Source organism: Mauremys mutica, chromosome 14 (assembly GCF_020497125.1).
Source record: "Mauremys mutica isolate MM-2020 ecotype Southern chromosome 14, ASM2049712v1, whole genome shotgun sequence".
Lineage (NCBI taxonomy): Eukaryota > Metazoa > Chordata > Testudines > Geoemydidae > Mauremys > Mauremys mutica.
Window position 1 is genome coordinate 28601505 of NC_059085.1, and position 26557 is coordinate 28628061.

The 26557-nt window shown below is 39.1% G+C and overlaps 1 protein-coding gene across 2 annotated transcripts in view; it reads right to left on the minus strand.

Moving 5' to 3' along the window:
• Positions 1 to 1135: 1135 nt before the first annotated feature.
• GARRE1 (granule associated Rac and RHOG effector 1) overlaps positions 1136 to 26557 on the minus strand; it is a 95217-nt gene continuing 69795 nt past the window's right edge. For both annotated transcript variants that reach the window (XM_044987218.1, XM_044987219.1), the window contains exons 9-15: positions 20816 to 20913; positions 16904 to 17029; positions 15307 to 16301; positions 11752 to 11917; positions 10281 to 10415; positions 4577 to 4655; positions 1136 to 3651 (exon numbers count right to left, since the gene is read on the minus strand). In XM_044987218.1, coding sequence (XP_044843153.1) covers positions 3325 to 3651; positions 4577 to 4655; positions 10281 to 10415; positions 11752 to 11917; positions 15307 to 16301; positions 16904 to 17029; positions 20816 to 20913 — 1926 coding nt within the window. In that variant the 3' untranslated portion in view covers positions 1136 to 3324. The remainder of the gene's footprint in view (positions 3652 to 4576; positions 4656 to 10280; positions 10416 to 11751; positions 11918 to 15306; positions 16302 to 16903; positions 17030 to 20815; positions 20914 to 26557) is intronic.

A 26557-nucleotide genomic window follows, 5' to 3' on the forward strand; every position in this document is an offset into this window, starting at 1 on the left:
GGCAAAAATGCAGGGTTAGGAATTTGTCAGATGCAATACAGGGACCCATCTGGCTGCACATCCGATTACAATATGATACTATGTAGATTGAACTAAAGCTCTTCCTAGTAAGCAAAAGCACTTTTGGGATTAGTATGAAACACTACTCATGCAACAAGTGAGTTAGAGGAAACCTACTTTACTTCTTGTAGAAAAATCTAAATGCGATTTCAAACTATGGAACTGGCTTGAGTAGTTGGTTCCCTCCCAAACATGAAAGTTTAATCAAATATTCTGAGAGGCTTCTAATTTTCCAACAAAAGGAACAGCTGACTTGTCTTGAAAACAGATTAATTAAGGAAATAAGTAATTTAAACTTTTTCAGAAATAGTATGTAGATATCTATTTATCGAAAACACTAGACAAATGAGTTTTATATCTCCATTTAAATATTTTATAAGGGAATACTCATTTCAGTAATGTCTAAAGTATTACTTTAACTTGCTTGAAAATGTGTTAGATATTTTGTAATAAATTCTGGTAACAAGCATCTCTGAATTCATTCCTTTGATATCAGTGTAAAGACTACTTGATTTTTAGCAGCTTTTCTCCTTAGAATGAGTTGTCATGTACAGGTATTTCGTTGTTGGCAAAAAGATACAGGTAACAGGCTTTTGCATTTGCACATTTCAGATTTTTGTATTCCAGTCACACAGTTAGAGTAACTTAAATGGAATGGCACCACTCCATACCTTTGTCCAAAAGCAAAGGTTATTAGCCATTCATAGATTTGTGAACAGTACATAAGGAAAGTGACTTAGTTGCAAGAGTGCAAAATGTTCACCACCAAAAGCTAAATATTGGGCATGAGGTGTCAAGAAGGAAAGTTGCTGACAAGCAATAGTGTGTATTATTAACTGCCAATGAAGGGGCATTAATAGTGGTGCTATACACTCCATCATAGGGGTAAAGTAGCCCTAAAATAAGGATTATGGGGAAATTTGATATCAGATTCTACTGTGCAGACAACGCATTTAAAAAGTCATTAAGTAGACAATTTTTTATATTCCTTAATATCTCTTCATTTACAAATTTAAGTTACATCTTAAGGCGCTGTTCAGTTTCAGTCGGGAGCATATTTCAAACAGGTATGACCTATTATTAAATGTATATCTTTAATAAAGCAAATAGCTTTTACTTTCAGGTGCTTTAAAAGTAAAATACAAAATGTTCAGTTCCAGTTCAGAAGCATTAGCTATTCACAAGAAACACTGCAATAAGGGTAAGTTAACTAAGCACCAAACCCTTGCACTTGGCAGTGTAAATGATAAACAGATTTTATGGCAAGACTTGTTTGCCAAGTGCAACAATGTTAAAAATTACCAGTGTTCAGAACAATCGGCAGCACAGGACATAGCACCTACGTGGTCAAAATGCAGACACAGAAATGGTTTCAATTTTGTTTCCACAATTCACTTGGATTAAGTTTAGAAACTTTCAGTATTTGTAATTAACAGTAAATTACAAAAACTGCAACAACAGTTTTGGCACTGGTTAGGAAAAGTTCAAAATTATAAATAAACCTAATTTGCATTTTGGTTTTAGTATGAATAATCATGGAACATAAATACAACCAAATTTAGGATCAAATATTGTCAAGCTTTAGGAAACTTCAAACCATTTGTCAAGCTAAATAACGACTAGTACTTTCAGCAGAGGGTTTTCAAAAGTAAAATAGTACAGAACATTAACAATTTACAGACAAAAGCCACGCTGATTGTGCAGAGCACATTACTGTAAAAAGTCTATGTACAGCAAACAATTCTCTGTAAACATGGTAAGTATGAATTTTCAGAAAACATGGTGACAGTATATCAAATACAGGCAACATTGGCATCCTTAAACAGCACAAAAGGTAACATTCTGGGCCTGCAACTACAGCCCATCACCATACAAACAAAAGGAGTGAATGGGTTTTAAACACCCAAATGTTTAATAGTATTAGTGTTGTATATTTTTTATATATATATTTTATTTTTTGGTATCTTTAGATATAGATGTACTTAGTTTGTAGAAAAATGGGAACTTAAATGTACTTTTATCTTTGCAGAAAATTTTTTATATGTAGTTAGAACTAAAACACCACTTTACTAGTAGTTAACGTATTAGAATGGTATAATGATTTAAGAAAATATAAAAATAAGATTAATACTGTCAAAACTTTATACCAGAAAATATTATGATTTAATTACTCTTTTAAAGATGAAATATGAAAATTTTAAATAAGCTTTAACTATATAAAGAATCTTCTGTAACTTCAATTAATATACAATGGGATAACTATACATATATATTTACTTCCCACCCCCCTCCAATTTAAGCACCAGTCACACACTGCTGGATCCCCTTTGGTTGGAACGTTATTCCAAATTCCACAGGTTAAACTTTGTAATGGCACATAATATACTTTTAAGTATCTGCTACCCACATTTTAATTCTAGTTTCTCTTCTGAGCCAGCTCACAATTTTTACTCTAACTGTCGCATCTGAAATAAGACTTTAAATATATGCAAGTAGTCTTAGCTATAGTTTCACACATTTAAGGAGCACTGTGGGGGTAATGCCTTTGGCCAAAAGTAGAAGTATCAAATTGTGTATTTGAAAATCAGCATAGTCATATCCACACAGATACCATACCATCTACCTTTGGCAGCCAAGAAAACATTTGAAACGCAAGTTTGAGTGATTCCAGCTGCTCTGTATTTACATTAATGAAATGACTGCAAACCTTAGTTTTGCAATGGTTTTTGCAACACTGCTGTAACAAACCCACTTGCATGGCATGTTAAAAACTGCTGCCCCACTTCACTAAAAAAAGTTGTCACAGGCTGTTTACTTAGAATACAAAGACTACAACTTGTCCATTATAAATCGAAACAACAACAGTGTTGAGCAAAAGCAACCACTATATTTGCTTAAAAAGTCAATGCATTTTAGCAGATGTTTAACTATAAATCTATATGAAAATAGCTATAAAATACAGTGTCTTGCATGGTAGTCTTAACAATTTTTTTAAAAAAGGGGTTTGAAAAGTAAAGGTAATATACACATTTTAAAAGTGTTTTGCATCACAGTTTTGGGCTGTTTCATGTACATTTAACAAATATATTGTCTGTTTGCTCAGCACTGTAAAACAGTTTAAACCCTATGTACATCACAAAGTTTTCACTCCACATATAATAAAATAACCAGAACACTGCCAATACACAGAGGAAACAAAGATAATATACATAATTTATAAGACTGTTTGGCCCTATGAGGCATCTTTCCAATATAAAAAAGCAGTTAGTATTGATGCAGGTAAGATGGTCTGCGTTCGTGCTTTACTGGAAAAGATTTAAAGCCCTTATTCAGCTGTTTGTGCTGGGAAGTCTGCTGCTGTGGTGAGTGTTGCTGCTGAGCATAGGCAAAATTGGAGGAAATCCCTGTAGATGGAGCACAGTCACTGGCTGTAGACCAAACTGGTGACTGTAAAATCTGCATTGTGTCATTCCACTGACTGACTGGATTACTCATCTGATATAAAGATGTATTCTGATTGGGTAGTGTGTTTGAAACGGATGAAGAATGCTGCCAAGGGGCCTTAGGAGGCCAGGTTTTGGTTTTATTATCCTGTGAAGACAGAATTATCAGCTTTGATTTTGCAAATCAAAATATTTCAATGCATTTTGTTCTGATTTCAGAAAGTTGATTTTTCTATTTACTTAAATTATTTACAGTAAGGAGACAGCTGAGCAGATCAGACAAAAAACCCTTCATTTTTATATTTACATAATAGATACCCTTTTTCCTAGAAAAAAGGGTCATGTTGCAACATCCATAGGATTGGATATTCCCCTATTTTTTTGCTCATAAAAATGACTATTGGCTTAAAACAGGCATATGTTGATCAGATATATGCAGACTTTCTTCAGGAAGTATTCTGAATACACTTATGATTTGTAGAGCTCTACAACATCATCTTTATAGGGCAAAGACTAATTTATTTATCATTTATGTTGGTGGTCAGCCAGAGGCTGGCAGCTCACTTTATGGTGTGATTTAGTCCCCTGTTCATTTTTCACTTTAAAAAGTTACTTGACAGTGCAGCACTAGTAACCCGGCATCTATGCCACCCTGGCCTGTTACTAGAGCACCCTGACGGGCATTCAACTTGCTCGGGTTTGTCAACAAAATACCTGGGAAGTGAGGGGAAAAGAGCACTACAAGCAATCAGGAAAGCACTTCCAGGAACAGTTTGCAGGAATCCAATACGAGGGAAGCAATACGTTTTGAACTAATTAAAAAAAAAAGTTTATATAGTGACAAGCAATGGGGCAAAGATGCTTTATAGGATTCCCTATTTTAATACTTAAGAAATTTTGTTCAAAGCTTTAGATTTCCGCTGCAATGCAAGTGGTTTTTGGTGTTGATTCAATTCAGAACTAACAAAAACTTGTCTCATGAGCAGTCTGAAGTACCTATCCAGTTATCAAGTTTTTCTTCTCTTGCTAAGTCACCTTCATTAACAAAGAGAAAAAAGGAATTTTCAGCTTACCTGATTAAGATCATCTACAGTGGAAAGAAGAGGTGGCGATGGTAGTGTGCTATGTTCCTGCTCACCACTACTGTGTTTTCTGCAGAAAGCAACAGATTGACATGCAGTTTGCTGTCATTTAAAAGCACATCTTTTCACCTACTGTTGTTACATATAATTCTTAAGATGACTGAAAGATGATTGTTTACCCTATACATTTGACAGCTGTGTGTGTGTACTCGTCTCTGTTTTCACTCTGTGTGTCTTTCACCCAGCAACGGAAGAGAAGAACATTAACAGTAAGGTTCCTGTTTCCTTAAAACAGTTGGTAGGTGAATTCTGGGACAGTAGTATCTAAACTTTAACTTTTAAAAAAATTAGTAATTAAAGGGACACATCTTGAAATTACAGGTTTCAGAGTAGCAGCCGTGTTAGTCTGTATCCGCAAAAAGAACAGGAGTATTTGTGGAAGAAGTGAGCTGTAGCTCACGCTGAAATAAATTTGTTAGTCTCTAAGGTGCCACAAGTACTCCTTTTATCTTGAAATTAGTTGCCCACCTTTTTTCTGTCCAATTGTATATAGTAAGCCATATCTTTGAGGTATGTTCTGAGTACTCATACACTGAAGCCAGAGTAATAAAAATCCTTCAAAAGTGTAGTGTAGCTCCCAAGCTCTGCACATGCTACCTGTTACAGCAAGTACAGAGTCTGGCTTGTAGCTGGTGACAGAGAAGTGAGCTGAAATGAGCTCAAGTACTAAAAAGATTCAGTGTTAAAATTTGGAAATCATAACAGCACCTCTGTCAATGGCTGATTTGATCAGAAGCTCTTAAACACAATTTTAACACAGTATTAACTTCCACCCGTTGTTTTGTTTGGTTTAAGTAGGTACACCTCTATCCTGATATAATGCGGTCTGATACAACCTGAATTCAGATAAAACGCGGTAAAGCAGCGCTCCGGGGGTCGGGGCTGCTTTACCTCGTTGTATCCAAATTTGTGTTACCACAAACATTTACTCTGCACCCGCCCGTTACCTGCTGCGGCCCTCCCCGGGGCCTCCCTGCCCCAGCTCACCTCCGCGCCACCTCCTCCTCCCATGAGCACACCCCAGCTCCGCTGCACCAATCAGATGATTGGTGCGGCAAGCTTGGGAGGGAAGAGAAGCGTGGGAGGAGGTGGAACGGAGGTGAACTGGGCAAGGCGGCCCCGGGGAGGGCCGCAGCAAGTAACGGGGCGCAGAGGAACCGCTCCCTGCCCCAGCTCACCTCCGCGCCACCTCCTCCTCCCATGAGCACACCCCAGCTCCGCTGCACCAATCAGATGATTGGTGCGGCAAGCTTGGGAGGGAAGAGAAGCGTGGGAGGAGGTGGAACGGAGGTGAACTGGGCAAGGCAGCCCCGGGGAGGGCCGCAGCAAGTAACGGGGCGCAGAGGAACCGCTCCCTGCTCCAGCTCATCTCCGCCTCCTCCTCTGAGCATGCCGCCACTCCGCTTCTCTCCTCTCCCCCTATACCCCCCTTACAGGCTTGCCAGGCCAAACAGCTGATTGGCACGGCAAGCCATGAAGAGAGGGAGAAGTGGAGTGGTGGAGGCACAACGGAGGTAAGCTGGGGTGGGGAGTGGTTCCTCTCCCTACCCAGATATAACGCAGTCTCACCTATAACACAGTGAGATTTTTTTTACTCCTGCGGACCGCGTTATATGAGGGTAGAGGTGTGTATTTTAATCACCAGCTATAGAAAGTTCTCATTTAAATGCCCTAATGGTGAGTAATCATAAGAATGGTCATAGTGGTCCATCTAGCCCAGTATCCTGTTTTCTGACAATGGCCACTGCCAGATGCTTCAGAGCAGTGGTTCTCAATCAAGGGTACATAGAGGTCTTCTAGGGAGTATATCAACTCATCTAGATATTTGCCTAGTTTTATAATAGGCTACACAAAAAGCATTAGCGAAATCAGTACAAACTAAAATTTCATATGGACAATGACTTGTTTATACTGCTCTATATACACTATACACCAAAATGTATTCCAGTTGATTTTATAATTATATGTAAAAACGAGAATAACCAATGTTTCAGTAATAGTGTGCTGTGACACTTTTGTATTATGCCAGAGTTTGTAAGCAAGTAGGTTTTAAGTGAGGTGTAACTTGGGGTTAAGCAAGACAAATCAGACTCCTGAAAGAGGTACAGTTGTCTGGAAAGGTTGAGAGCCACTGCTTCAGAGGGAATGAACAGAATAGGGAAATTACTGAGTGATCCATCCCGTCGTCCAGTCCCAGCATTTAGGAATCAGAGGCTTAGGGGGACACACAGCATGGGGTTGCATCCCAGACTATCTTGACTAATAGCCATTGATGGACCTATCCTCCCTGAACTTAATTCTTTTTTGAACCCGGTTATACTTCTGGCCTTCATCACATCCCTTGCAAGGAGTTCCACAGGTTGACTGTGTTGTGTGATTTCCTTACATTTCTTTTAAACCTGCTGCCTATTAATCACATTGGGTTACCCCTGGTTCCTGTATTAGGTGAGGGAATAAATAATACTTCCTTATTTGCCTTCACACCATCCATGATTGTAGAGACTTATATTCCCCCTTAATTCTCTTTTCTAAGGTGAACAGTTCCAGTCTTTTTAATCTCCTCTCGCATGGAAGCTGTTCCATACCCCTCATTTTCCCAGTGGGACAACCAGAAGGTCGTGGGCATAGCATGGATATATATATAGGGGCAATATGACATTGTTTTATTATCTATCCTTTTCCCAATAGTTCCTAACGTTAGTTTTTTGACTGCTGCTGCGCATTGAATGGATGTTTTCAGAGAACTATCCACAATGACTTCCAAGATCTTTCTTGAGTGGTAACAGCTAATTCAGACCCCATCATTTTATATGTATAGTTGGGATCATGTTTTCCAGTGTGCATTACTTTGCATCATACTCACAGAATCAGACAAAGTGGACAGAGCACCAAGCGGCCTCAGCACGCTGAGCACACTACAGCTCAGTGGGCCACCATACATTCATTGGAAATTTGTGAAACTCCATATGGCACATCCCCCAGGACAGAAAACTGATTACCTAGAACTACCCTTAGAGAAAAGAATGAAGCCAGCGTACAGCAGTCCTATATACTCTGCTTGGGCCTGTAAGCACTTGTGATCACTGGTACTAATAGATCTAGTACTAGCAGCAGGAACAACTGATTTTTGTTCATTTCCAGGAGACCTGACTGTATGATATAAGCTTTTATTAGACACCTTACTCAACCCTTTTTGGATAACTACTAAGAAAGCAATGTGTTGGGTGTAACGAGTTAGTCAGGCCTGATCGGAGTTGATGTTACAGAACAGTGAACCCTTTTCCAGTTGGCGCTGAGGGATTCTCGGGAAAACCAATTATTTCCTCCCTCACCTGTCACCTTTATGGAAGCATATGTACAACTGATTCAAGAAACTTGCTTGGCATTGCCAGGTTTGCCAACTATAGACCTATTTTTAATCTTCCATGTCTGATTAAGATTGTAGAGAAGATTATGGAACAGTTCTGAGTATGTAGGTGCTTCATATCTTTGACCTTTGTCAAGATAACTTCAGGACCTAGTTTTGGTTCTCAGACTGCACTAGTGTGTAACTACGTGTGGGGTGCCTGTACTCTACAAGCTGCCGTAAGGATAGACAAGGATAAGAAAAAAAATAAATGAGATAAAAATCCTAAAACCCGCAATGTTCAGGCTTTTACAAATCATGAAAAAAGGCCCAACTTGTACTAAGTCCTTTGCAAATCTGCTTTTGCTCAGCACTCTGCCATGCTCTTGTATAGTTTCATATATATTTTAGTTAAATGTCATGATTACCTAAAGCTATGGATGGGCTCTTTTAGTTATAAAAAAATAACTAAAATAAACCACAGTACAGTATTTGCTGATCAGCAAGAAACACCAGCACTGCAGACTAGCTATTTTTATGACACCTGCAACTCAGATACATGGGATTTTTTACCTTCCATTTGGAAGATTCTAGTATCAGAAGTCTGTTAAGGAGTTGTGTCTTCTCCCTCCGTCTCCCCCACCCCACCCCCAAACAATTATCCTGGAAACCGATTTCAACATCAACAGGACTACCAGAATGAATCTGTCAATATAACACAGACTGTTACGTTCTCTGTCAGCTTGCTTCCCGGCTTTCACTCTTCCACATTCAGCTGCTGCTTTTTCCTGCGACTGCTTACAGACATTCCTCTTAATCTAACTCTGCAAAAACACTCTCTGAAGTTTAGTTCTTGAGCCTTTAAAGCCTCAGGTGTAACTCCTATGCTGCAGACACTTCAGTGCCCACTCCTTTATTGTTCTGACCATCCTTCACTTGCTTTCAGCATGCATTAACCTTACCCACATCTTGCTCCAGCACACTGCTTTCAGGGCAACACCTCCACAAGGATGACACACTGCTTCAGGAAATTTAGCCATGCTGCCATTGGCTTTCAGCACTCAAACCCCAAAATGGGTAAATATGTTCAGCCACAGCACTAGTATTTGCTGATAGTTTAGGTTTACCAAAGGGCAACCACATGGCAGATTTTGAAAACTACATATCTTGGGAACCTAATACTCAATTAGAGTAGGGGACCTAGGCCCTGATCCTCAAAGGCACTTAGAGATTTAACTTCCACTCATTCCAGTGGGAGCAAGGCACTTAAATGCCTTTGAGGATCTGGGGCCTACTGCCTTGAATAATTCACTTTTTAATTTAGGCCTCTTCATTACTCCTCTCTTAGCGACACACCTACCATCGGATCAGTGAAAAATTCCAGCAGCAAAGCAGAGCTTTCAATCCCTCCAGAAGGTAGAAAATGATTAGGTTGTGATGTGTAGTGTAACAGGAATAATCTGCTGTAATTCACCTTTGAGACTGATTAAACACCTTGGCTCTGTTTTAACTATTCATCAAGCTCATTAGTTTATTTGCTTTATATTATACAAAAAAAAATGCAGCTGTGCATGCAGAAAAGGAGGGACCAAGCTGACATGGCCATTAAAGATAAAGACAGGAAGTCTGAGGCTGATGCCCACTTGAAGGGGGAACCAATGGAAGAACTCAAATAGGGGCCTGACATGGTAAGAATGACCTGGCTGGTAGATTATTTTAGCAGCAGCATTTTGAGTAGAATTAAGGGGAACAAGGCTGCAGCAGTCAAGGCCAGAAAGGAGGAAGTTGCAGTAATCAAGATGCATAAAGAAGGTTTGGATGAGAATTTTAGCATGAGATGAAGTGTGGGAAAAGTGGTAGGGTTTATACACATGAGTCTAGAGAAGGCCAACTGAAAGATGACCCCCAGTTTAAAAGGGTGAGTAACTGGGAAGATGGAGGTATTATCCATAGTGACAGAGTAAGGTGGGAAAAGTTCAAAAGCTCACTTTTGTGCATGTTGAGTTTGAGATGATAAATGGACATTGGTGAAAAGATATCAGAAAGATACTAGACCGGAGGAGGTGACGGCTCTCTAGCGAGATTTGTGAGTCATTTGCATAAAGATCAGATACTTACAGATCCATATGACCAATGTGGCTACCAAGTTTCAATTCATATGGTTGTCTCACAATCCCACCAACTGAACGCTCCTCACACAAGATTTTCACTTTGTCTTGCCATTATTTTATGAAGTTAGGATTAAAATATTCAAGTGGCACATGTTTATAGTAACACATATCTGCTCACCTCCTTTGCTTGACGGCAGCAACGAGGTCTGGCCCTGAGAACATGGAAAACAAACTGTCTCCATTAGCTGAGGAGGTCTCATCACTTGAGCTGGCTGAGTCTCCTTGATTACCGGACCAGCTGTTTGTCACATCACTGTAAGGAAATAGGAAGTCAGTCTTCATTTCTACACTGTCCTGACCATAGTACCTGCCATGAAGTGTTCATGGATTTTATATTAAATGCTGAATGTTGGGAAGTCCCTACTCCTGGGACCCCTGAGTTAAACCCCAATTGTGCAGAAAGTAGAAGGGGGCATATTTTTTATTATCTATTTACATGGAAATCAGTAAGTTTCACTGATTATTATTACAGTAATAGTCCTGCCACTACAACATCATTAACTGCAACAATCTAATGTAAAAAAGAAAATCTCTTTCCTTCATTCATATATACGTATTCAGATTAAACACACGAACACACCATAACCTCTCACTCAGGCAGAAGATCCAAATGATACTTGGGCTAAGAATTTCCAAAAGGGTTCAGACATTTATTTCAGAATTAGATGAGCATGGGAGCTCTACCTGGAGGCTGCAAACTGGTGTACAAGGCGGGTCACAAACAACCACTCTCCCTTGGTGGACAAACGGGAAGAGGATCCTGAAACTTTTTCGTGTTGTAACATGAGGCCACAGCAGTAGTTCTCAAACTTTTGTACTGGTGACCCCTTCCATACAGCAAGCCTCTGAGTGTGACCCCCCCTTATAAATTAAAAACACTTGTTAAATACCACTGTAAATGCTGGAGGCAAAGCAGGGTTCGGGGTGGAGGCTGGCAGCTCGCAACCCCCCATGTAATAACCTCGTGACCTGCTGAGGGCTCCCGACTCCTAGTGGGAGAACCCCTTCGCCACAGCATGGAAAAGGTTGAGAACCACTGAACTAGAGAATGTAGCAAGCCTCAGAACCCTCTCACTACATATACTGAAGACTGAATCCACATTTGTTAATTAAGCAGCTCTTGCTGCTCCACAGTAGCAGCATCCAGTTGATAACGTCTAGGAAGCTCAATTCAATCCCCTGACATACCAAGTGGCTTCATAGCATCATTCCTGATCATAAATATCCTTGGCCTTTAAGACATTAAAATAAACTCATTTTGAATTAAGCTTTATTATAAACCTGTCACTTCTTATGTTAAGATTAAAAATACACTGTATAAATACAACTGCACTAAAATATTTGTTTAAAGGACATTTCAAGGTAATGTTACCACTTCAATATCAACAAGGCAGAAAATGGTCAAACCTACTACCCTTGAAAATTATGTAATTTTTAGAAAAATATTACAGCGTAGTCCAGTGAAGCAATGGCAGTTAACATAGCTATCAGGAAACACCTAGTAATTTACAGCATTTCTCCACTATGTTCAACCTGAACATAGAGTGGATAGAACATAATGTATAGGGGGACGCTATGGTCTCACTTACCCTTCTGTGAAATACTCCGGAAAAGGCCAGGTTCTGTGAGGATCATCAGGAAGAGGCCAATTGCTACGTGTGTTGCTTGGGCGACGGATGTGCTGTGCTTGCCTTTTTTGTTGCATAGCCTGGCTGACCCCGGCTACATAGCGGGCAAACTCTGGATCAGAGCCAACTGAATATACAAAAAGGAATCTGAGAGTCAGTTGCTGACATAGTCAGCTATTTCTACAGTAATTATCCCTTCATTTAATCCTTTCACTAGACTGTCTATCCCACCAAAAAAAACCTAACAATGAATACCCGTCAACACAGTTGATAACTCTCTGTGAAACAATAATTTAGTACTAAGTAACTAGATAATTGAAAAAAAATACGTATTGACAAAGAGGTATACAGTATCTCCATATGCTGAATAAGGGGAAAAGGGGAAGTTACTGACCTGTAACTGGAGGTCCCTCAAGATGTGGTCCCTCTTTGTATTCCACTGTGGGTTATGCATGTGCACCATGAGCCAGAGAATTTGAAAAAAGTGTCCATTGGTCTGCGCGTGCACCCTGGCTCACCTTGTGCCTCTGTCTGAGGGGATAAAGGCTGTGGGACCATCTCTCCAGTTCCTTCTCTACCACAAATCAGATAAGATTTGAAGCAGAGGGGAAGGAGAGCAGATAGTGGAATACTGACAGGAACAACACATCTGGAAGAACCTCAAGTTACAGGTCAGTAACTTCCCCCTCTTCTTCAACCGATGGTCCCTATTGTATTCCACTGTGGGTGACTGACAAGTAGTACTTAAGTAGAAGGAGGGTGTGAGGATGTAGAAGGCAGAGCTAAGTGGAAAACCCCCACCCAAACGAGGCATCAACGGAGGAGTCCTGCACCAAGACATAATGTCTCATAAATGTGTGAATGGAGCCCCACATGGCTGCTTCACAGATATCAAGGAGGGGCACCTCCTGAAGTGATGCCTTACTCATTGCTTGTGTTCTAGTGGAATGAGCTTTCACCACACTGATGGGGGGGAGGGGGAGTAAGGGGAGAGGTGAATTTGGGATGTAGATGCAAAAAAAAAAAAAAAAAAAAAACCAACAACCCTTATCCTTATGGAATATAGTCAGGACCCTACCAAAGTCACAGTCCATTTTGTTCAATTTCATGGTCATAGGATTTTAAAAATCGTAAATTTCATTTTAGCCCTTTAAATCTGAAATGTCACAGTGTTGTAACTGTAGGGATCCTGACCCAAAAAGGAATTGTGTGGGAGTTGTAAGGGATTCCACAACCTCCCTTGGAAGCCTATTCCAGGGCTTAACTATTCTTAGTTAGAAAGTTTTTCCTAATATCTAACCTAAATCTCCACTGGTGCAAATAAAGTTGATTACTTCTTGTCCTATTCTCAGTGGACAAGGAGAACAACTGAGCACTGTCCCCTTTAGAACAGCCCTTGATTTGTTCAAAGACTTATCAGTCCCTCCTCAGTCTTCTTTCCTCAACATTTAACAAACTCACTTTTTTTTTAAACCCTTCCTCATAGCTCAGGTTTTCTAAACCTTTTATCATTTTGCTGCTCTCCCTGAACTCTCCAATTTATCCACATCTTTCTTAACATGTGGTACCCAAAACTGGACATAATACTCCAGCTGAGGCCTCATCAGTGCTGAGTAGAGCAGAACAATTACCTCCTGTGTTTTACCTGCGCCACTCCTGTTAATACATCCTAAAATATTAGCCTTTTTTGCAGCATTCTGTCCTCCAAAGTGCTTGCATTGTCATCTACAAATGTTATAAGCATACTCTCCACTCCATTATCCAAGTAATTAATATACATTGAATAGTACCAGCCCCAGGACAGACCTCTGTAGGACCCCACTAGATATGTCCTCCCAGTCAGACAGTGAATCATTGATAACTACTCCGAGTATGGTCTTTCAACCAGTTGAGAATCCACCTTATAGTAATTTCATCTAGATCACATTTCCCTAGTTTGTTTATGATAATGTCATGTGGGACTGGGTCAAAATATACTAAAATCTAGCTATAGCACATTAAGCTCTAAGCACATTAAGTTCTAAGCACATTATTTTAAAACAATTTCAAAAATTAGTTTCTCCTTTACTTACTGTACTAAGCAAAGCCTGAGTTAAGGATTCCTACCACTCTGCTCAGAATATGGCACTCGAGTGAAGGAGGAGCTGATTTTTCCATTGTAAAAAGGTCAACTTATTAAGTTTTTTAAAGGCCAAGTCATATATAAAACCATCTCTTTACCTATGTAACAATTTATTAAAACAGTAAATGAAAATATTCACTCTGCTTAATTACTTTCCACATTCCTTTCAGCAGGGAGGAAAAAAATAAGGTTTGTTTTGCATTCATGTTCTCAGTCCAGTAATGCAAATGCTACAAGCGGTGCAAATGACACGTTGTGGGTTTTGTTTTAAAGTTCATTGGAACATTTCCATTGGACAGTCTTTTTTTTAACCCGAAATCTAAATTCTGGGTCAATTTTACCTTAACAGCATCCCTATAATTGGGACCCCAAATTTGGTTGTTGTTTTTTTTTTTGTTTGTAAAGAAAAAGGCCTCTGGACACAGCTAGTAACTTCTCCTCTCATTTTAGTATTAAAAGAAATACTTATCTTACACTGAATATTTTTTTTTCTTTCTTAGCATTAATAAACCTAGTCAGAGCACTACCCTTTTGGAATTTAACAAATGGTGCTGACTGCCTTTGGAGTAAGCACAATAGGTAGGCCTCACTGTAAGCAGCAAAGCTAGATGAGTGAACAAAGTAGCCACATACAAATAGGAAACAAGTGAGTTGGTTGCTAAAAAGTCTCTATATCCCTCAGGTGCATATGAATTGAGAGACAATGTCATGGTTGGGGGAAGAGACTCCTCTGCCAGTCCAACTACTGTCTCTCCAAGCAGTTTTAATAACTGCATAATTTCTGCACAGCAGAAACTTTTTGATATTAGATGTGTTGTGAGTACGAAGATAATTATGAAGGATCCTTTTTTGTATTGTGATGTGGTCCATGTTATGAAAAAGTTTCAGAAACACTTCAAATTAGGGCTAGAAACTGAGGTTTTACTCCCACTTTTGCCAATGACTTGCAAGGTGTCACTTAGGCCCAGATTGTTAAAGCTATTTAGGCGTTGCTGCGCTCAGGATCACAACGCGTAACTGATTTAGGAGCCTATATCTCCTATCTTTTCAAAACTGATTTAGGCACTTATGAGTCTAAACTCCACTGTCGGTAGATGGAATTTAGATGAAGTGCCTAAATCCTTTAAAAATTAGATTTAGGCTCCTAAATCAGCTAGATGTTGTGACCCTGAGTGCAGCACTAAATAGCTTTAAAAATCGGGGCCTTAACCTCTTTGTTCCTCAATTCACTCAACTGTTAAAAATAAAAGTGCACAGATGTTAATGCCCACTGACCTTTGTAAAACACTTGGGATCAAAGCACTGTTACCATTACTACCAACATTTAACAATATTCTTTACTTTGTAAAAAGTATAAATAAAATGTAGTTATTTGAAGAAAAAAGGAGACACACCTGCAGGATCAAAAGGCAGAATTTCTCCCAGCATCCCAAAGACTCCATCATTCTGGTCACGGTTCGGCCATGTGTTGTTTCTAGGTCCTTGTGGTTTCTGTCCTAACATCTCAGACACCATACTGTCCATATAGCTGCTCACAAGACCCAAGCTATACAAATCAGAGCTCAGATCTGAGAAGCCAGGATTGTTCCACTGACTAATATGAGACAATCCAGCCCCAACTGCTTGTGCTGACTGCTGTGAAGAATTATTCGCCCATTTGCTGGATACACGCTGTTGCTGCGCTCCAATTGGTTGGAGAAGATGTTGATAATACTGCATTTGCTGCTGCTGCTGCTTTTGTGACTGCTGTTGCTGTGACAACCCTTGCTGAGAAGGATGCAGAGATGCGTGAGACATAGACTGTGGTTGCTGTTGTACTGCTCCCGATTTTTGTTCTGTTGCTGTAGAAGATGCAACAGAGTTCCTTCTTTTCACCAATGGAGAAGTCTGCTGGGATTTGCCCATATTAAAACCAGACAAGAAATCTATAACCTCCTGCATTTCCTGGTCAGTTGGTAAATTCATACCTTTATCATCCTTGCCATTATCTGCTTTGAAGAAATTATCACACCTTTCAACAAGAAATCCATTGACTATTTGGTTACTTGTGCTCTGAGTTGGCTGTAATGGATCTATAGTCCTAGGGAAATTACCAATGTTCAAAATACTTTGTAACCGTGTGTCTATGTTACTGGGCATTTTAGTTTTCTCCTCTGCATTGTTACCTATGAAGACATTTTTGGAAGGCGTACTGGGGATAGAGTAACTTCCACTGTTACTTGAACTGGTGCAGGAAGTTTTCTTTGTAAACCGTGAAGTCAGTTTTGAGAAAGTCTTTTGCAGGCCTCCCGATGACTTGCTTCCATTTCCAGATGGCATGTCAACTTGATTCCCGAAGTCACAGATCTCACGCTGTAACTGGATCTGAATACAAGGCAAAGCTTGCTCCCTGTTTCAACAAAAAACATCTATTTCAAGCCAACCAATACACTAGCCTAATACAACACACAAAACTATGTCTTAACAAGTCCACACTTTGTGTATTTTAGGGGAACTGAATAATTGGGTAATGGATGGGGGAAACATACAAAATAGAGCTCTTCAGACAAATCTTGGTTAAAGTCAATCTGACTAGTCAATTATTTTCTTATTTGACAGTGATATTAACTAAACAGCTACATTGGTATTGATTAGTCTCGTTGACTTGAAGTTTTGGGGTATTCATGTTTTATTTTTCTGAATGTATTTTAATAAGGCTCAAAAATCTGACAAACACACCCATGTCTGTGCAATAGACCAGCAGACTGTGTAATTTTTGTTCCAAATTTAAAAAAATCTACAGCACCTTTTCATCTACCTACAGGCTACCTAATCTTTGCAAACTTCTTACTGCTTAGTCTGATATATGCACCAATTCTCTGCCTTCCTCCCCCCCAAGAACAGACACTAACAATTTTTGCAATATTGTATTGAGTCATCTTACAGACCTCCAAATAATTCTGACTTCTTTTAAACTGGAAAAGTAGAGCATGAGGAAAATGTGAGATGTACCTTCCTTCCTTCCACCTGTTTATGTCAAACACAGCAGTATAGAGCACATCTACCAGTCCCAAAGTCTTCTCTGGATCCAGACTCCTCTGCAGTAAAGACATTGTTGCTGGATCTTCCTTCAGACACCTATAAATATTGAGTTTTTTTAAATGTTATTCTTGGACTGTTCCAATCATAAATGTTTAATATGCTGGAAAAGCAACAAAATGCCACTTAATTATGCTAAAACTTAGTTATGCATTTGTGAAACAAATCAGGTAGCGTTCATGGATAGTTTAGCTACTACCACTTAATATAGAGCAACCAAAATCACTCTGCTTTTGGGTAAGAACAGAGAATTGCTACCAAGTACTGATGATGAAATTCACAAACTGGAATGGATGGGTTGCACTCATGCTGTAAGAATGACAGGCAGCAGAGACCAAATAAGGACTCAGAATTCTCAGCATCTCCCCTTACAGAACTTCCTGTTATCTCCCAAATAAAGCCACTTGTACCAGTAAGGCAATGTTCAATGCTGAAATAACAACAGAAGTCTCTGCACTGGGCACATATGACATAAGCTTCTCAGATGGGTCATTCAGTACTGGTAGAATTGAGATGCAGAACCGTTACTAACAGTAAAAATATCCTGTCTCTTGAATTTTACAGTCCACCACTCTGGAACTGATAGGATCTCTATAGCAATCACACATCCTTAATAAAAAGACAAGAATATCAAGAACAAACTGCTTTGAGAACAATGGAAATAGTGTCAACAGAAGCAAGAGTGCCCAACTTGAAATGTTTACACAAAACAACAGACCAATTGGCTACCTCAGCGTCTTCTGCTGAAGCTTCTGCAATTTCAGTCCAGGAAGAGGTTGAGCCAGCCTGACATGAGTGAAAACAGACTCCATGTTCAGCCAGTGCAAGACAGATTAAATCACTTGGAAAAAGTGATTCGAGAAGCTCCCCAAGTACTTTACTACACTCTGAAAAGACAAAACTCACGTCCCCCTCTAACTTAAAAAAAACAACCACCTTTTCACACCTTTAATGGCAAGGGTTCTCTAATGCAGGACTGAGAAAGAACTACTTTTTGGCTCAAATGGACGCAGGTGACCGAACAGGGTGAAAAGTTAATTCACACACACACACACACACACACACACACACACACACACACACACCCTTGTGCAAAAATAGTCACTCTCTCCTGAGAGTTCCGTCTTCCCTGCAGAGATTATGGCAATTAAAAAAAATATTATATTAATACAGATAGAATAAGGAATTTGACTTATAGGCTTCTGAGGGGGTTTACACAGTAAACTCATTAGCTAAGTCCTCAGCCATTTTGCAGGGAAAGGTGAGTTTAACTGGAGATCTGGAGAGACAACTTTAAAATATAAAATTATCAGTGACTATCAATGGATGACCCCAATGAAAAATCTTCAGTTCTGCCACGGAAACTACTCAGGGTAGACGCTTGAACCCTAACACAAGTTACAGCAAGAGACGTCTATTCAGCTCCTAATGGGAAAAAATAAAACACAAGCTCAGGAACAGGTGTGGAGAAATGTATTCTTATTGAGGACAGCCGGAGCATTTTTTCTAGACATTGCAAAAGGAACAATTTAAGAGTATAGAACTTCCTAACTAGCCATTTCTGAACTACATTCACCCTTTCAGGTCACTCAGTCATTAGCTCATAATCAGTAACAGGTCCATGCTTAAGTATGTCATGGCATTAGGAAAGGGATTATCCACAGAGGGCTGTTACAGACCACAACAGCATTGCATCTGTGCATCAAGAAAGGTGAAGAAATAACCTCTGTTCTACCTGAAAAAGAAGGCGTTTTGACTATATGAGTGAAGGTCTCTGTAAGTCTGGCAGTATTTGACTGATGTTTTGGTTGGCATATAAGGCAAGATAGCTCTCAGCTCAACCTTCTAGAAAGTTAAAAACTTGCAGGTGAAGTGACTTCCATGTTTGGTTTATTAGTTTCCATACTGTTTTTTCATAAGGGACTGAAGAGGAGTTTGTTGGTACTAGGACTGCTTGAGCAGAAAACATTTCCCCCACCGCAAATGGCACCCCTGAGGCCCAGATCAAGAGGTAGGAAGAACTGATGCACTGGGTCTATCTTTCATTTTAGGGAAGAGCTACAGAGCATTCGCTAGTTCAAAAAGTAGGGCCTAATACTTCAGATGTAGTTCAGGGCAAACCCTAGATATTTTTGATAACACTAATTTATCATTAAATAATTGAAGGTCCACTGATATGAGGAATTCCTGGAAGTGATGGCTGAATGATTACCCCCATTGACTCCAAGTCTAACTTACTAACAAAGATTTCACTGAGCCACCAAAGCACAGAATTGCCAAAACCTGGCTAGTTCTCCCGCCACAGAACTGAATTAGAACTCTCGTCACTTGAAATGGGATACCAGTGGAGAACACTGCTTCTTTTTGACAGTAATTAGGGGACAGAATTTTTGTATAGAAAGAAAGTTAAATAATTTTATTTAGTACCTCTCCAAGTGAGATCAGGAAACTAACAGCCTTATATCTGCCTAGTGAGCCTCAATCAGGGTCGAGCCCTTTATCAGATGCACCCCAGGAAGAGCAATTAAACTCAATTTAGTAGATTTAGTTTCAGAAAAGCCTCTCCTATTACATGTAGATGTGATAAAGGAATGGTTACTTTGGTATCTAAAATGAATCTTCTGTGGAGGAGAAAGGATAATTTGCATTGCCCTAGAAGTACAATTGAGATATTGAAGAGATCTAAGGCCAGGCTTTTAGTGAGGATGCAGAGACTCTTTATGGTCTGGAATACTTAACATCATGATCTAAGACCGCCCTAAACATACTTGCAACCCTTAGGGGTAAGGAATAAACAGTTACAGTTCAGATGTACTAGGTGACCTGAAAATAAACAGGCTTGCCTTGCTACCACTAAGCGGGACATTCTACAATTAGGTGGTCAGAAACCTGAGCCACGACATGAAGAAAGACAGCTACCAACTTCATTAAATCCAAGGTATTTGCACCAGACCTGGAACGAGAGAATACTTTCTTTCACTTGGAGGAATCAAGCACCATAAAAGGTACACAAGGTAATGGTTAGCTGATCCACGAGGAATTCCAACCAACTACTTATTCAAAGAGTCTTTAGAAGTAACCACTGCCTTTAACCAGGAGAGAGAAGCAGCCATTGCCCATACCCAGTGAGCAGTCCACTTCTAGAGTCTTATCTCCCACCAGTATTTTGTCTGACAGGGAGCCAACAGCATTTATGTGATTGACTAAAATGTGATACACTAACATCTGGATTTGGTCAAATATTTAAATAGTACCTATTGTGAATAGACAGGGCTCTATTAATGTTTGTCAGTAGGGGGAGCCCCTCCAAAGATTTTCAGTTGTGGTTCAAGGAGTTTGCAATTTCTTTTAGTTGTTTTAAAAAAACAGAGCAATTTAAACAGCATTCCAATGACAGAAAATATCCAGAGTGCCAGTTTATAATCTGGAGGAATTAAAGAAGAATTCACCTTTCTCTGCAGAAAGTGACTAGGCCATTTATACTTGAGGAAATGCCATATATACTAGTAGTTGCAGGCTGTCTCCACTAAAGGCTCAGACTCATCACTTACCATAAACTGAAGTTGTCCATAATACTGGAAGCGCTGCAACAAAAAGGATCTGAAAATGTGCTTGTTCTTTCAAAAGGATGCCAATATTTGGTCAATCCTGGCAATTAGAAAAATGAATTCATTTAGCTCCATAGTCTACACTACTGAAGGCCCCACACCAACTTTCTGGAAAGGTTCAGTTCCAATTGGAAGAGCCTATCACAACATCAGTTTTCCTATATAAAAAAATAAAATCATGCCTACTAGTGTTATCTGATATACAATATTTATTTACCAAGTTGATGGGACTTGCACCACAATTCTGGATCCTTCTAAACTAATTTGAGGAGCATATGCTTCTTTATTTTCAATCTGCGCTGTGTCCACAACCACCTAAGCAAAGAAAGCAACAATATTTAGTTCTTTTAAGAATACAGTTAAGTTGTTTTTCCACCTGAAGTTCAAAAGGTAATGAAAACGGACAAAACGCACAGAACTGCAGCAAAATATAATTGCAATCTGATTTCCATTTTAATATATCAAAACAGCAAAAGTAATATAATTTCTCAAATCAAGCATTTAAATAAACAGCAGAGACATAATTTTATCCTCAGCTACATCCTGTAGTTATGCATCACCCATGCAGTATCAGCTACTGCACTTCACACAGGCACCACAATGGTTGTCACATTTGGAGGCAAGGAATACTAATTCTCCCAAGCCACTACCTCAAAGCCCCAAAAGCATCTTTTTGGTCAACTCTTTTGGATAAAACTGATACTTAATTGGGATGCCTGAGGTGAAAGAGATCAATTTTATTTTAGTCTGCAACTCTAGATTAACTTACAATTCCATGGTTTTCTGGGTTCTAAGATCCTACATACACAGTCCCTGCCTCTGCTGAATTGTGTGTCACTATTAATGCCTTCCTTAGTAAGAAGAGGGAGATGACTATCCAATGTGTTGAGTTTGGGTCCCCCTCCATAAGACATTGTTTCTGAAGCTGGAGGGTTTGGAAATTACCAGTTTGTCTTGAACCTTCCCTTATTAGGGAAACTGATTGAGAAGGATGGGTTCGCATCAGCCTCAATAATTATATTTTTTAGTAGGTTCCACATTTGATTCATGTTTTCATTTGAGGTCCAGTCTTCATCCACAGGCCATTTTGGTAATTTCTAATAGCTTATTTTGGTTGTGCTGAGATTCCCAGCAACATCTGAGTCACCATCTGACCGCATATCAGTGACTACCAGATTAGTTGTACCATTTAACCTTGAAATGGCCAAGTCCTCCAGTGCAGAGAAGCCTTAAGGGATTTTAGTGGCATGTCCACAGTCACCCTCCACTGGTTCTGCTATTATCTGGTAGGCAGGCGTCAACTAGTGGTGATAGAGAAATGTGTCAAGTGAAGCATTTGAAATAGAGGGGCCTGAAGTCTGTTGAGATTCTATGTTCCTTCCTATGGTGTCAAACCTACTAAAACTGCAGCAAGCATAACTGCACTGCTATTACCCACCCTTTAGATGTCCCATCACTGAGCATGTGACTGCATTCCCCTGGATAGTCGCCTCAGTCCATTCATCCCTACTTGTAAACAGTCTGAGTCTTTTTTTTTATTTTTAAAAAGAGGCCATTATGATTAGTGTTTGGCCTATGTATAAGCTTCCATACACCTTTTTTTTTTTTAAATGACAATGCCATTCTATTACTTTATTTAGGTTTCAGAGTATTTATGAAACTTGAATTTTATTCTGCAGATGTATTGATTTATGCCGCACCTGTAGCTATGAGTATTATAGGATAAGAAAGAAAAGATTTATGAATGATTTAATCCTAGTATTCAAGGGACAGATACCATCTGTAACTCAGATGTGTGTAATTCAGGAGCGAATCTTGCTTCACTCAGACCCAACTTACAAACAAAAAGAAAAATTCTCAACATTTGGCCAAGGTTATGATATCTAGGGTTTAGAAATTACTAGACACTAGGATGTTGTTGTTACAGGAACACTGTGCTAATAGCAGGGAGAAGTGCTAGCACAAAATTACCTTGATTATAATTAGTTTCATTTTATCTCTACCTTATATGACATCCAATTAAGAAAAGTCATAGTTGTGATTATTTTTTCCTGACAAACTAAAAAGAAAACATCTTAAATCCATGTGCTAATACTATTAAAAAAACGGGGTGTCATTAAATATGATTCTTAATATCAAAGTGCATGACAAATCACATAAAAAAGCATTCACAAAATGCTATAGAATGCTATACTTCATTACTATAGAAGTATCAACTCAACAGTACCAACATAAATGTTTTGATAAGAGACTGGAGGTCAGGCAATGCCACAAACAAATCAGCCACTGCTCATGTGTAAACAAATGCAGGAGATGATTCTTTAGGAAAAGTAGTGCTGTGCTCCTAATCTTTTGATTTTTCCCTTTGAAAAATTAACATTAGAAACACTTTGAGTGCTGGTCTACACTAGGAAATTACATCAGCATAGCTACGTCTCTCAAGGGTTTAAAAAATCCGACCTATCCCAGCCTAATTCCAGGTGTATACAGTGCTAGGTTGACAGAGGAATTATTCCATCAAAGTAGCTACTGCCTCTTGGGGAGGTGGATTATTACCTATGCTAATGGAGAACCCCTCGCGTTGGTGCAGATAATGTCTACATTGAAGCGCTACACAGTGCAACTGGTGCGCTGCAGCTGTACCACTGTAATGGTTTAAGTGTAGACATACCGTTATGTTAACAATAAAAATCAATGTTAGTATCTTTACAATACAGCAGGCCTGGTCAAATCAAAAAGGGTTACCAGTTGCTTTGCGTTACTGGAGCAGCACAAAACAGAGCTGGAGTGTACCAGTGAATATGCAAAGATCCCTGAATTATCAAGCACAATGGGCTAAGTTCAACTGAGTGTAGCAGAATAAACTTTGGTGAACGTCAGAACATTTGAATGTAGTTTTGAAAATTTAGAATACGATTTTTGTAAGTGTTGAGTAGTCACAACTTCAGTTGACTTAAATGTGAAGATCAGGTTCTTACTCTACAAATTAAGACAAATACTGAATAACTAGAGCAGGGGTAGGCAACCTATGGCACACGTGCTGAAGGCGGCATGCAAGCTGATTTGCAGTGGCACTCACGCTGCCCGGCTACCGGTCCGGGAGGCTCTGCATTTTAATTTAATTTAAATGAAGCTCCTAAACTTTTTTAAAAAAACCTTATTTACTTTACATACAACAATAGTTTAGTTATATATTATAGACTTATAGAAAGAGATCTTCTAAAAACGTTAAAATGTATTACTGGCACGTGAAACCTGAAATTAGAGTGAATAAATGAAGGCTCGGCACACCACTTCTGAAAGGTTGCCGACCCCTGACCTTGAGTAACTGCTCCTTTTTTGTTATCTGACACAGTAAGCCAGTAAAACCCAGAATAATTAAGCAATTTATGAGTGATACTTCATTTCACTTTCTAATCTTTCTCTAACCAGATGCATAGCCAAAATATGTGCGGCATAGAGTAAACGAAATCTTCATGAGATTGTCCTACAATGTTTTATTTGGCATTTAGGTAGCAAGTTAACTCATAAATCTCAGCCAATACAGATACATTAGTTTCTAAAAACAGTAAAATGAAGGGTGTGCTATATCTATTCCTGATTCATTTATCTGACTTCTGAACAAAATAAATTCAAAATACAGTGAACACGTTTCTCACACCCAGCCTGGTGGTTACTTAGGAAATGGTTTCCTGTTCATCGGACATCTATTGTTCTTGTTTTACAGGTGCTTCCTCCCTCACCCCACCCAGAGAATGCTCTAAAGGAAAAGATTAGAATTTGTCGTCATTACATAAAATTGTACGCAAATGTAAATTAATTTTGCAGAATTATTTTTACATAGCACCACAGATGTGCTAAGCAGTCTACAGACAAAAATGGCAAATCCTTACTCTGAAGAGATTACAGTGTAATTTAGGGGGAGGAACAACAAGGAATGACAAGCCAAGAGTAAGACAGGAGTATAAGAAGATGAGGCTTACAAGAGTGAAAGATCATACACTGTTTACTGTTATTTACGCATCTTGTTAGTGCCTCTGAATATGAAAGGCCTCTGCTATTAGATAATTGATGCCAGTAGTGAATAGAGTTATTCATGATTTTACCCAAGTTATTCCTAAAAATGACAACAATTTCATTTTAGCTTGCACAATAATCAAAGGAGTTCTATGCCAACAACTCTCCCTGCTGCCAGCATGGAACTCTCATGATAGCAGCACTTCAATGGCCAGCAGGGCTGCCCTGCTCTCCGCCAGCTGTGTTTTCCCACTGCTACTGAGCCTCAACCTTCCCCTCCAGGTGAAAAAAACCACCTAATCCCCTCCTGAGAACAGCTCTACCCTGATCTAACCCCTCTTGAATCTAATGTTTTTAAAGTATTTTGTCCTCAAAAACACCCAATCAGAATGAGACCAACAATCTTACTGTACTACCACCAACACCTTCCTCTACCCCTAAAAAGAACAGGAGTACTTAGTCTCTAAGGTGCCACAACACATTTATTTGAACATTATGCGCAAATAAATGTGTTAGTCTCTAAGGTGCCTCAAGTACTCTTGTTCTTTTTGAGGATACAGACTAACACAGCTGCTACTCTGAAACCTACCCCATAAAAGTTAGGAACCTGTGCCACACAGGTTCCTATCAGCAACTGCTATGTCAGAGGATTGATAGTAGCAGCACAGCTGCTGCCATATTAGCAGCAGAGAAAGCAGAACACCATGATTAGAGTCAATTTCATTTTATATCTTGTTTACATGTCACAGTTATGATGATATTCCCTTGAGTTAAGATATGAACAAGGGAGAATATCTTAAATTTGTGCTACTAACAGTCGAAGTTGTAGAAGCAATTTAATGCGATGCTTATAATACCAAAGTAAGTGATGTTCAAATAGATAAGCATGACAAATGAAGCTTCACTATTTCTGTAGAAATTATCAACTCAACAGTACTAGAAGAAACGCTTTAATAAACTAAGACGGGAGGTAAGTCAAAGCCACGTACAAATCAGCTACTTCACTTGCCTGAACAGATGCAGTAGCTGATATGTACAAGATATGTAGCAAAATGCCTTTTTTTTTTTTTTTTTTTTAAATCAGAGATTAAAATCAACCACCAATTCTTGATCATTCTATGTTCAGGTTGCACACAAAGTAAGAGACCATTGACAGTATATAATCCAACAGTTAGACCAAATTTTGATTCTGTTACCAAGTGCTGGCTTTAAAAGAAGGTGATTGAAACTCTTGTGCACAATGATGTACTTTTAAAACACATACCACACACACATTTCCTGCTGCATTGTTGTTAAAGGAAATCTGCTCCCATTTTACTTGCCCAGTAGATTGAAAATTCACAATAGCCCAAAAGAAACACTTGTCATGAATAAACGGAAGTGCATTTTATTAAATAAAGACTGCAGTGACTAGTTATACCATAGATAAAATGTTTACTTAAGAAAACACACATATCTTAAAACAATATCCAAACAGTTCCTAAATATACCTTACTGATGAATAGTGCAAGTGTCTCCATTTGAATTGCCATTTTACTGATATTCGAAGGAGAGGACCTCCTGCTGGCAATTAAACAGGAAATCCAGCTCCCACGTCAGTGGTGAAAAACAGTATTTTCAGAGTTGTTGTAGAATAAGATTTTTTTTTTTTTAAATGTGGTATTCTCCTGATTTTACCATGCATTAAAATGGGAGCTGCATTTCCTGTGTCCTAATCTACATCAGGTTGTAAAACCTGCAGCTTCCTATTTGATTTTAAAAGTTCTAGTGCTTTTCTTTTCATAAAATCAGTGTTCAAAATAGTCTTTATGTTAAGAGTGTAAGTTTTCAACTACAATTAAGACTTCTGAATCTATGGTCTGCTAAAATCCATCTTGTCTACCAGTAAAGTTATCTCTAACACTGGAAATGGTGGAGCCCACTGTAAGAAACTGAACCAATT